At 47.9% G+C, this 12,437-nt stretch overlaps 1 protein-coding gene across 3 annotated transcripts in view; it reads right to left on the bottom strand.

Annotated features, from left to right (window-relative positions):
• The window catches only part of LOC144934444 (diacylglycerol kinase beta-like), an 80,837-nt gene that overhangs the window by 25,178 nt on the left and 43,222 nt on the right, over window positions 1-12,437 (bottom strand). For all 3 annotated transcript variants that reach the window (XM_078860198.1, XM_078860196.1, XM_078860197.1), the window contains 8 exons: window positions 10,187-10,285; window positions 8,920-9,039; window positions 6,986-7,059; window positions 5,263-5,337; window positions 4,143-4,228; window positions 2,982-3,071; window positions 1,965-2,125; window positions 916-980 (listed from right to left, as the gene is read on the bottom strand). In XM_078860198.1, coding sequence (XP_078716324.1) covers window positions 916-980; window positions 1,965-2,125; window positions 2,982-3,071; window positions 4,143-4,228; window positions 5,263-5,337; window positions 6,986-7,059; window positions 8,920-9,039; window positions 10,187-10,285 — 770 coding nt within the window. The remainder of the gene's footprint in view (window positions 1-915; window positions 981-1,964; window positions 2,126-2,981; window positions 3,072-4,142; window positions 4,229-5,262; window positions 5,338-6,985; window positions 7,060-8,919; window positions 9,040-10,186; window positions 10,286-12,437) is intronic.

Raw genomic sequence — 12,437 nt, 5'->3', positions numbered from 1 at the left:
TAGCTTGCAGTGCGCTTAGAGTATTTTGTTGCAAAAAAATGTCCACGTGATAAGCCACTTTGTTCAGCTATCCTTTGTGATAGCCAGGTCGCTTCTGAAAAAAAAGCTTCATAGCTCAGTGGGCCTTACCTAGTCAAATGAAAATAGAAAAAAACACTGCACCACCGCTCCAAAATAATAAAAATTACAAATATTAAAACACCGCAGCACGAGGCTGGATGTGGTGGCGGTGGTTAAGGGGGTTTTGCGGTTGTGGGCTGGGGGATGGGGTTGGGTAGGGGGGGGATGCGGTGATGGAGTTAGGGCTTGCTTGATCACAGGGACGGATTCTGATTGACAATTACATGGCGAGTGAGCTTTATTGCCCAGGTTCCCCCGCCTGCCACCCCCTCTCATTTCCTCTCCTCTCTGAAGATTAACCAGGACGGTGAATTGAGCAGCGGCGGCACAACCAGTAGGAATGGGAAGCGGAGCGGCGATGTGTGACTGCGGCTAAATGCCAGTAAAAGGGCGGCCCTGCCACGCCAGGAGGCAACAAAGGACCCCCCCCACCTCTCTCTCCACCCTGCCCCCCCCACTGCTCCCCCACCACCTCCCTGGACACCCTCCCTCCCTCTCCTTTCCTTCGCCTCGTGGTGGGGAAATCTGCTGACTAAGTATTTAACCATTGGATATTATCACCGAGCTACGTAGCTCTTTTCCAGAAGCGACCTGGCCACAAATGACAGCTCAACGAAGTGGCTTATCGTCGTCATTTAAAGCGGCCAAACACTCTAAAAGGCAGCAGGAGCACCAGCGGAGTGGGCAGTGCCACCGCCGCGGTTGGGAGCAGCCAGCGGTGTAAGGTGGGGGCAGGGGGTGGGAAGGGGAGGAAGTGAGTGGCGACGCCGCCACGAGTGTTGATGATCCACGTACCGGCTGTTAAACCTCTCCGGGTGCTTCTCACGCATCAGATGGAACCGGTGTGCGATGGACGCGTCCTTGTGGTTGGGATAAACAAATAAGCAATGCACGCACACACACACACACTTCGCGTTACATTCTGGAATAGGATTAAATGCGGTACATGGGATAGGAAAGCAGAAGAGTACGATTATGACACGGTACTTAGTTAAAGCTGTTGTCAAGTATATTTACCACGTGTGCTGGAATTTACACGCCTTTGTTCACCACTGCTGGATGAAGCCCTCCCCATGCCGCTTCAGTCGTGTTTTTTTTTTTACCATACTTCACCACACTGGCCGGTGTGGGTTGGTGAACGGAGTGACCAGGGCCTTCTCAGGTATCACTCAACACTGATGTTAGCTGTGGCTGGGAATGGAATTCAGGGTTCATTGAGCGGTGCTCTAACCACTGCGTCACCGCTCCTCCCTCAAAGCCATTGAAAACTCTTTAACTCCAAATACGTGTGTGTGTAAGTGATGCAGATTTTCTTACGGTCATTTTAAACAAACCACTGACAATGGAATGTGTTTTGCTAGGTTAGGCATGTTTACATTTACTCTGTGGCAAATACATAACTCATGTAACCCCACGGAAACATTTACACATATGTAATAAAAATCGTAATTTCAACCCTTTTGTCAATCCACTGCTGGATAAAGGCCTCTCCACTCTGTTTCGGTCATGGGGATCGTTTAAACATACTTCACCATGCTGGATTGGTACAGGGAGGCCCAGTACAGCTTCAAATATCACTCGCCAAACCGTGTTAGCCTTGACCGGGAATCCAACCCCGCTTCAGCGCACTTCTCAGTATAGGCAAATTTTACGTTTGCTCTACTTAAAAGTGGAGGACATAATGCAGCCAATTTTCACTCGCTAAAAATGCCGTGGTTTCTTTTGTATGTTGTCCAATCATTCCTGACTCTCAATCTTCCAGTCGAGCTGAGGCTGCCGGTACAACCGTTGGCTCGATGGCTTGGTGACATCAGGCACTGCCTGCAATGACCAGTACTGCTCACCACTCCCATGGAGAAGTAGTTATTGATGATGGAGTAGGGCACCGGGTCACCCTTCTCCTCCGAGGTGTGCGGAGTCACGTCGAACCACCAGCGGTCGAGCATCACGACGGAGCTGTTCTCAATGTCCTTCATCACCTTCATCAAACTGCCACCTTCGTAGCCTTGACGGCGAACAAAACACACCCAGCGCGAGGTGCCTTCAAAAAAGTCCAGCAACATTACGCAACCAACTCCAAATCAAACCTCCAACAAGTCTCCAGAACCAATGACTGAGCAATCAAGATCAATGTACGTACGTTAAACTTCTTTCGCGCCTTACGTAGCCAACCGTGCTAATCGGAGGTGCGGGGGGGAAGGCCAATGAACTAAACACAAAATGACGCTGTACATAACTGAAGCAGCAGACCATGATGATATACCGTGCCGATGAGTCCAAATAAGCATGAAAACCGCCATTCAGTTGCCACGTTGTTCGGAATGATGTCGCTGACGTGTCAGTGATGTTTTGCGCCACTTTGCTGGGAGCTTCTTCAGGAACTGTCCCTGAACTAATCCAGGAAACGTTCCTGGAAAATGTTCCAGGAACTGATCCTGAACTGTTCCGGCAGAAGCTTCCAGCACATGGAGTGAAACATCCGCGACACATCAGGCACCATGCCAAACAACAAGTAGTGCAACCTACATCATCAAGCCATACAGTCTAACCACAAAAACATAGGCCGTGGTTTGCTAGGATTCCGGTAATGTTTTTTTTCTTCCACTTAGGAAACATTTTTGCATACATTACTTTATTTGTATCCCGCCTGCATGCATTTTTTCCTCGCGCGTTAAACAGCCGCTTCGGCTAGAGAAAGTGCATGGATTTGGTGTATCGATGAGAATCGTCCAAAACATGCGTGTGCCAGGCAGTGAAAGATATACCGCCCTCCCCACCTAAAAGTTAAAACCCACGCAAGTCGTGATTTCTGCCGTGTTTCTTAAGCCAGACGCCCATTGCAGAGAGTAAACATACAGTACCTCCTCCCCATCTCAGGCAGCGGGCCAAGTCATTTCCTGTGCCAAGGGGCAGTACGGCCACGGGCGGGTGTCTGGTCAGGCCAGCCTTGTCTGCAGCGCGCAGAAGTGGGAGCGAGAAAGAGAGAAGGAAAAGCACTTTCCGATGTTGAACGCGGAGCTTCGAATACGAGTCAAATGCTTTGCAAATGTCGAAGAATGCTTTGCCTGAGGGTCACTGCTATTACTGCAGCCGTGGTTGAATGGACGCCGGGCCTTTAGTGGCTGTGACCCGAGGCCTCGAATTTTGAGGAGTCCCCGAGAAATATCTGAGAGGTTGAGTGGCAAAGGCGCAGCGCTGCAATTGCTTGCACGTGCCCCTGCTGGCGGAAGGGCCTCCCCTCGAGGGAGGTTTAGAGAACCGCCTCTCTCCATTGGCCCACTCTTCCATGCTGGCCAAATGTCTTGCAAGACGTGGCAGTAGCCCACACCTCAGCCCACCGCACATGACCTGCCGATGGACTTAACTGTGGTGCTACTCAATTATACTTCTGGCTGGACGGACGCAGTGGGGGACTTTAAAAAAGCTTGCCGATTGTTTCAGCTGCCGCGCCAGGAAATCAAATGGAACCGGCAACCTTTGGATTGCAAGTCTAATGTGATAATAATGATGACAACATTGCAGCATCTGCTTTATAATGGTTGAAATGCAGTGCTGTCGCACTATGATAGATCTTATCCGTGTCATTTGGTAATGAAAGCCATTGCATCAATGTGTATATAACTTCCAATTATGTACCAAAATGTATATATTCGGATATCGCATTAACAAAAATTATAACTCAAATAAACAAGGTAAACAACATTGAAAGTGTTTACCATTGGGCACAGGTGGTGGTAAAACAGTCAAGGGAAGGAATAGAATGGACAAAGATGAGACCCCCACAACTATAACAGCCCCAAGCCCCCCCTTAAACTTAATCCGGCCCTGACTACAGCATCCTGTCCCCACAGCCAGCAGAATTCGAAAACACGTGTGCGCTTATACCCTGTAAAATCTTTTTTTTTTGGGTAAGTTCTAAGACCATCCAAAAGTCTGTTTGCACAAGTGGCCAAGGAAATGCGTTTATTTTTTGTTGTTTTTGTTTCCTAATGTCGAGTCAGAAAGGTGGCGGCCGGACCGACCTATGCAGTCGAGGACCCATCCAACGGTGCCATCACCGCCGCAAGCCAGGACTCGGAAATCCGGCACATCCCGGAAAAAGCTCAGCCTGCCGTGAGAAAAAGCGTGAGACATTCCCCCCTCCGTTGTCAGCTGCAGGCACTGCGGCGTTTATACGTCGCCGCCGTATAAACGTGCCTCAAAAGGGGGGAGCCGGTTTGCGTAGTAGCTGGAGCGTTGCCCCACGAGGTGGGCGACCAGAGTTCAATTCCCACTCAAGTTGGACCTCCCCTCTGTTCGACTCACGCCTTACATATTTTTGCAAGTTTATTATTTTATTCGTTACACAGATGGTCTCGTTAGAGCCAGCTGCCCGGCTATTTTACAAGGGAGATCCGAGGTGCCGTGGGCACGGCGAACAACAAAACAAAGACACAAACGTCAATATCGCAGAGAACGAGTACAGTGCCTGGTGCGGTGTTTCAATATTAGCACTGGTGGCTGGGAGTGGTGTTGGCCACCCATCCCCTCGTGTGTTGTGCCGGTCTTATTAGGCGCTTGCTAACAGCACTTGCCCCAACAGTACGTTTAAAGCTTTCGGGCGCATCTTTATATTTTTGTCTTTTTTACGCTTAAATAATGTGTCCGTCACAAAGTGAGATTTCCCTTCATATTGGGTGCTTATATTGTGCTTATAAACATGCACTTAAGGTGGTTAATTATTCACGCAATGAAACAGATGCAAGACTTCAGTTTTATTTTGTGCAGTCGAATGTCAAACGGCGCTCTGTTCTCACGTCCGTCCGCATTGCGGTAGAAAGCCAACAAACGCACGTCCACCCATTACAAGTGTCCATGTTTGTCTTTCAGGTCCTCAATGGCATTACAGGACTACAATCTCCTCCTTTACCGTGTTCCCACGTGACACAATACGTGCCTCATTGCTTTTTTGTGAATTTTATTTCTAGAGCAGAACATCCTCTACCCCTCTCTGGCAAGTAATGCGAGTACTCCCTTGGATTCTAGCCACATTTGTTTTGTTCTTTCCATCAATCGCTTGTTATGCTTAATTGAGTCTGAAAGCTGTTTCGCAGGTGATTTATAGATAAATGAACTTTTTTTGGACACGCGCAAGATACTCACCCTGGCATTGGCCCCCCTTTGGCGAGGTTATACACTTGCCTTGGGTTCAGGAGATATTGAATTTTTCTCAATATCCTGCACAGCGAAATGTAAAAAAAAGCAACTAAATATAGCAACAGAAAAACAAGGCATTTAATGACCTATGAAACATCCCACAGGAAATAATAATAATAATAAATCATACCTACACCACACCTTTTGTTCAACACCAACTCGAGGTGCCTAACCGTAACGCACATCCTTCATGCACTCTTCATGCCACACTCCACTGCCGGCCATGCAAATTTACTGAGGTGTCACATTCAGTCACTCGCTACACAAACCCTTATCAGACTGAAAACTCCTTGCAGCAGAGCGACGTGCTGAGGCCTGGCTGTGGAGGAGCCATAGGTTTGCTGTGGCGATATGTTATCTGCCTCGCCTGGTATGCAGGAGGTCGTGGGTTCAATTCCGACCCTGACGTCTGTATATTTGGAGTTTGCATTTCTATCCCCGTGGTCGTGTGGATTTTTCTCCAGATCCTCTGTTTTTCCCCCTCCAAATTTAGAAACGTGCATATAGAGTATTTGACTGTTATAAATTTCCACATGCTGAGCCACTTCGTTGAGCTATCATTTGTGGCCAGGTCGCTTCTTAAAAAGTCATAACAGCTCAGTGGGCTTTCCTTGGCAAATAAAATTGTTTAGATATAACGGACGGTATAAGTCAGGGGTCGGCAACCAAAATAACAATAGGAGCCATTTTTTTCGAGTTCGGTAAAAAGCAGTCCTTAAAGAGCCGCATGTGGCTCCAGAGCCGCAGGTTGCTGACCCCTTAACCAGGTGAAGGTGCCGATGCCACTGCTGGTGGGAAGGCCTCCACTAGATGGGCTCGAGGAGAGCCCTTCTCGACCTATTCTTCCACAGTGGCCAGATGTCTTGATTTAAGAAACCTGCCCCGTTGTTTTAACTGCCGTGCCGGATGAAGGACCGGGCCACTGATGGATTTCAGGTCCAGTGTGATAACTGTTACACCATTGCAGCATCCATCCCATTATGTTCTGAGGCCTGACTTACAAGAGGACATAAACAGTAGAACCTCGGAGATCGAACGCACCAGAACACGAACACGAACAAATCGGTGTTTGACCGATATTTCCGAACATTTTTTGCCCCGGAAACCGAAATAAATTCGGAGGTCGAACGGGCAATAGCGACTTGAAAGAACCTGTACGGCTGAGACGCGTATGGCCAGCGTGCGTGACGCTTGCCCAGACAAAGGGGACTCCCCTTCCAAACAATAACACCACCTACTCCTCACCACCTTGCACTCAAGCCATCAACTCTCCTTACTACAGGTAAAGTGAAGTTCAATGTCCATTTATTTCATTTATTCCATATATTTATTCATTTATTCCATTTATTTATTGTGTTTCTTGTTTTTTTGTATGATTTTATGCATGTAATTACTGTAAACTTCGTGTAAAAATGCTTTATAATGAGAGATTTCGTGTGTCTGGAACCAATTAATGTCATTTACATTCATTCTTATGAGGAAAATTAATTCGGTGTTCAAACAAATCGGTGTTCGAATGGCCTTCTGGAACGAATTAAGTTCGATCTCCGGGGTACCACTATACTGGCAACGTTGGTTGTTGTAACGACACATTTATATTTACGTGATCTAACCCAAATAAAAACCTATAATAATGACAAAAAATTGATTATGCAGTGTGGTACTTTACCTGTCGCCTTGCTTCCCACCACTCTTGGGATTCCCGAACACCAGGAGTGGATGAGTCCCGAGCACAGGCGTGATCTGAGAAAGGAGGCACACGGTTGACGATCCACAATGCGTTTTTTTTGGTTCGTTTGTGGCACCGTCTGCTGAGTGCTATCGCTGCAAGCAACGGCATTCCCTCGTTATTCACGAACTGACTATCCGCGATTTTGGCTCTCCGCGAATCGCATCTGGAACTCTGCACGACTGCTTCGCGAGAAAGGGTGGGAAAGAAAGAGATAAAGTGACGAGAGAGAATGCGATGAGCTAAAGAGATGTGTTATTATGATACTTTTCATGTATTTAATAGCTTATTTACGTTATTATTTAAGGTAATTAATTCAAAAGATTGTTTTTTGTCGGCCAATATCATTATCCGCAAAATCTGCCCTTCACGAGCATCTCTGGAATGTATCCCTCGCGAATAACGATGGAATACTGTACCGGTTTCCAAAAATGTTTACTTCTTGTTGAACACGGCAATTCTAAAGCAACGGTTGATCCAGAATAGCAAGGTGTATCGCCGCTGCCGACTCAAGGTGATTGACACAAATTGGGTGGCAGTTTTAGTCGAAAAAGAATCTTTATTCAACAAAAAATTGTTCAAATATAGATCGACACATTTGAACAGTGAGATGTGGTCAGATGGCTTGGAGCAATGAGCTAGCAACCGCTGAGATCTTGGCTCAGCGATCAAATCCACGGAGCAACCCACGATCAAAACCGGGTTATTAAGTGCAGAGAGTTGGTGGTATCAGCCTGGTCACCAGTGACTTCATAAATCCACCCCCTGCCCCCCATCCATCATATTTAATTTGGTGCACCACTTCGTTTAGTGCCTTTTTAACTCTGAGTACGAAGCATTCTTCGCTTGGGAAACAGCTGCAGACTGTGTCCGTGAAACACTGCGCCATCCATCGCGATGGCCTTGCACTGTAAGAATGGCGCGAATACCAAATGAACGACATCATTCAATTAATCCAGTGTGGATAAGAGGCAACTGAATGGATCTGAGAATTAGTTTTGCGATATCATCTTCCACGGACCAATCTCTCACACGGGGGTCACTGCTCTCTTCGGGGGATCTGAATGGATGCTGATAAGCACAATTGAAATATAATTGGTAAAACGACCAAACAATTGAAGACTAAACAGCGATAGCGGCCTTATTGTTTTTTAACACAGGCTTACGTAAAAGGAAGTACATTCACGAGTTTCCAGTGCCAGAATTAGACACCGCATCTGACATCTTTGTTTTTGACATCTGGCGCCACATTCATGCGTTGATGGAAACCATTCTTCTGTTGGTCATCGTTGAAAAAAAAAAGAAAATGCCAAATCAGCAGAAAAAACATCAATCATTTGACCATCCGTCCCAGCAAAAGTTGCGGAAACTGCTGTTCCGCCAACACCCGAGTCTCGCTCTGGGACTGGTTTACAACTCAAACGCCCCTCCAGGGAACTCCCATCAGCACTCCTTGCCGATGTGCCGGACCGGCGTTCTCACAAAACATGGGAAATTCTGTCAAACTCGGGGCCCAGGTTATGTGTGGTCGATGCGGTCAGGTGCGGTTAATGTTGTTGGGGCAGGTTGGGGGTGGTTATTGCGGTAGAGGGTGGTTAGTGAGGTTTGAGGGGGGGGGGGTTGTGGTTGATGTGCTGGAGGATGGTTAGTGCGGTTGGGGGGTGCTCGTTGCTGTCATAGACGGTGGCCAGCGTGGTTATGAAATCGTTGGTGTGGTTGCAGAGTAGTTTGCATGAATATTTTTGTGCGGTTGTTGCGGTTGCACGGGTGGTCGGCGTGGTTCTTGAGTGATTGGCACGATCGCGTGGGGTGGTTGGCGCGGTTGTTGGGTGGCTTTGTGTGGGTGTCGCGTTTGGAGAGAGAGAGAGTGACACCTGCAGGCCCTGTCCCTCCAGCGTCACTGAATTCTCGCGCCGCATGCTGCTCCTCTCGCTCGTCCGCCGCTGCTGTGTCGGGGAGCTGCTCTCCGACTTCTGCAGCGTGGCCTTCCTGTCCTGCCCGCCGCCACCACCCGGCAGATGTGGCACAGGCAAAGACAAAGATCCCCCCGTATAGCCTTAACAAACTGCCGGGGCAAGTGCTGTTAGCGAGCAACTATGACGGTCGTGTGGCATGTACAAAACAAAGATTGCCCCGTATAGCTTTAACGTAATTTTGGGGCAAGTGCTGTTAGCGAGCACCTGTAAAGGCCGGAACGGCACATGAGGGGGAGGGTGGTCAACACCACGCCCGGCCGCCTTTGTCTCCCGAGTGGTGATGTTAACACACCACACCACATACTCATTTGAGGCTGAGTCGAGTGGAGACCAGGGACCGGTTCAGGTAATAGTCACTGGTGTTGATCACTGGGTTCGTAGCACAGTGCGTTAACCGCTGCGCCACCGCTCCCCACATGTATACACACAATGCCCATATACTGTGCGTTCACTTCCAGTTTTTTACATTTTTACCAAAAAATGTACATCAACTTGCTCAGTTCTATAAAGTATTGATTATGGGGTGCATACGCTAAGCTGCCCATATCTATAAAATTAAGTTTAGTATCATCGGAATGTCGTAAACCTATTTCACAGAAATGCAGGCATTTTAAAGGATGCAATTTATATAATCAACGTGTTCAATGCTGCATGGCAATACAAGTCAAAAAACCCCGTATAGCCGTTATAGACTTTTGGGGCCAAGTGCTGTTAGCACCAAGATATTTACATCTTGACTTAAAGCTTTCGTGACTGCAGGAATTCATCCTCTTTGGGTTTTGCCTCAGCAGCTCTCCCGCTATATTTTTTCACCTGATGACGATTGCTTGTGTTGCGATCGAAACGTCGTGATATTTTAGTTTCTATCTACGTGACCAGAGAGTATATTTGCATCTATAAATCTGACTTCAATATCAGAGAGGTAGTGACCCAGTTTTTCCTTTACACACAGTGGCCGAGAACAACTGGTAAATACAGTAGCTAGCGTAATTTTCCACAAGGTGGAAAAATCACGTACACCCACGTATGGATGTGTGGATGTGCTGACCACAACACAGAGACTGGAGCCGGTGACTACATCCTTGTGGAATAGAGCCGCACTGACAGCTTGAGTTCAGTGTGGGAGTGGGGGCAGGGGGGGGGTAGGAGGGTGGGTGCAGCTCACGAGTACGATGGGGCAGATGGAGCTGGGGGGCAGCACGTGGTCCTTGAGGGGCCCACAGTCGCACTCCGGCTTCACGTGCGAGGCACATTTGTTGTGCAGCTGTGTGGCGGCGTGGGAAGCACAGTGCGTGAAACTCGCACTCGCTCAGCTGTCCATCACTGCCATTGCTACGGATTTCTGAGCAATTACCAGCAAAATGAGCAACGTTTTCCCGTGACTACGATATAATCACAAGCATACTATTCTAATATTTACCCGGGACATCTTAACTCTATAACAACTCGTTTTTTTTTTCAGGAGGGCCCTGCATTGACAAGTCTTGGCCCTCGCATATTTAAAAGATATCGATTTTTATTGAGGCAATGTGTGGGCCCATTACTCTCGCGTTTTTATTATTTTTACGGAGTGTTGTCCAAATCGTTGGTAACGGCAGTAACCGGAGAAATCCCACACGTGTAAGTGGATAACACGTGTTGGACTCGTGAACCCACTCTCTCTGCTGTCACCTCGTGGCCGAACTCGCAGCCCAGCACGTTTGGGAGTTTCATAAATCTCGATGTGATGCACCAACATTTGCCTCCAAGGCGCCGGATTACAGGCGTGCACCACCACAACCCAACATCACGTATGACTGAAAAAAGGCTTCAGGTTATAATATCAACTAACGATCCCCTTTATTAATTTTCACGTACAATTATGCTATTTTTATCTGTTTTTGCCGAGTAAAATGTGGCAACAATAATAATTGCAACAACGTGAATGCATATCGTGCCGTTTATCAACACAAACAGTGACACTGCACAACACACGACACGCAACGTAAACAGAACACACAAACAGAGAATATGTCCGTGCAGCGGCAATGCCCCAATGGCAGCATCGGCTGCAAGGCCATGTGAGAAATGTGTCACAGCAACAACAGCAGCAGCAGCAGCTGCAGCTGTGAACGGTGGCGGCACGCACGGCCTAATTTAATGAGCTGGAGGGGATTGGGTAAACCACCATCACGCACACACCCCGGTCATCCTCGTAGCAACAGCAGCAGCAGCGGTGGCTTTTTTCCATCAGATTGCGCTTCTGGGGCCGTCTGGAACGCTCTTCCATCCGATATTACAACGCCACTGGAGCTGTGCACTTTTACATCTAAATTCAAAACTAATTTCTTTAGAACTGATTTTTGTGTTTAGTTTGTAGTGCTTCCCCCCTCCCCGCGCCTCGGATTAGCACGGTTGGCTTACGCACGGTGCGAAAAAAATTCAACGTACGGGTAATTGTGTCCGCACTGTCGGTCACACTGGCGACGGTGCTAAACGGTTGCAAGTAACGGCGCTGCAGCCTCGATCATCATTCCACCCACCCCACCAGCCCCTATCCACCCAGCCCTTTACGCCCACGGGGATACAGCATAGCGGTGACTCAACTCCTGCTGCGCTCCCAAATCCTGACCCAGCAGATTAGATATTGACCTTTTCTCTCAATGTGCTGGCGCTGGGTGACTCAGGTTTTTGTTGTTGTTGGAACAGAATGTGACGAATTAGCGTGGCGCGTTGCTTGCTTGTTTGTTCGCGAACGTGCGTGCTTGCTTGTGGAAACGATCTCTGATGAGCCTTTGTTATTTCACATCAGTACTGCTGCCAGAGTGTGAAACGTTGGATAATGATGGCGTAACTAGGTCAATGAGAAGTTCTGAAACCTCTTTCTGGCACGTCGAACCGTGACAAGTGTGGGGAGTTGTTCGGGTCGACAGAGTTCCGTGTTGACCAATTCGGAATGGTTTACAAAATAATCTCTCAAAACGACAGAAATTGTGGTTTTTAGGTATCACCAAACACATCTTAGCAAATCTTCTTGAGTATGGCTGATGTAGATGCAGAACAACAACAACTACAATTTCACATTCAGGCGGTCAAGCCAGGTAACTGCATCAGGAGCAACGAAGTGTGTCGCTGTGATGTCTCCTTCGTATTTGTGGCTTGGGCATTCCATCGTTATATGGTGTATGAATTGTTCTGGATGGCCACAGTTGCACTTGTGCATCAAATGTGCAGATGCGATTTATGGTGGACCATGCACATGATCATGAATGACATGATGAGAGTGGTGGCAATCTATTTTCAGTCTTATAAGCCCTTTGCAGCTGTGTGACACACTGACCCACATACAATATGACGTGGGTTTACATCACGTACGCACGCCGGACTGCATCTCAAAACGCACGCAGTGCCGTGATCACAAGAAAGAGCGGCACACT

This window comes from Lampetra fluviatilis, chromosome 10, assembly GCF_964198595.1.
Source record: "Lampetra fluviatilis chromosome 10, kcLamFluv1.1, whole genome shotgun sequence".
NCBI classification, from domain to species: Eukaryota; Metazoa; Chordata; class Hyperoartia; order Petromyzontiformes; family Petromyzontidae; genus Lampetra; species Lampetra fluviatilis.
Note: the sequence above shows the minus strand (reverse complement) of the source record. Positions and strands in the feature narration are given on the sequence as shown.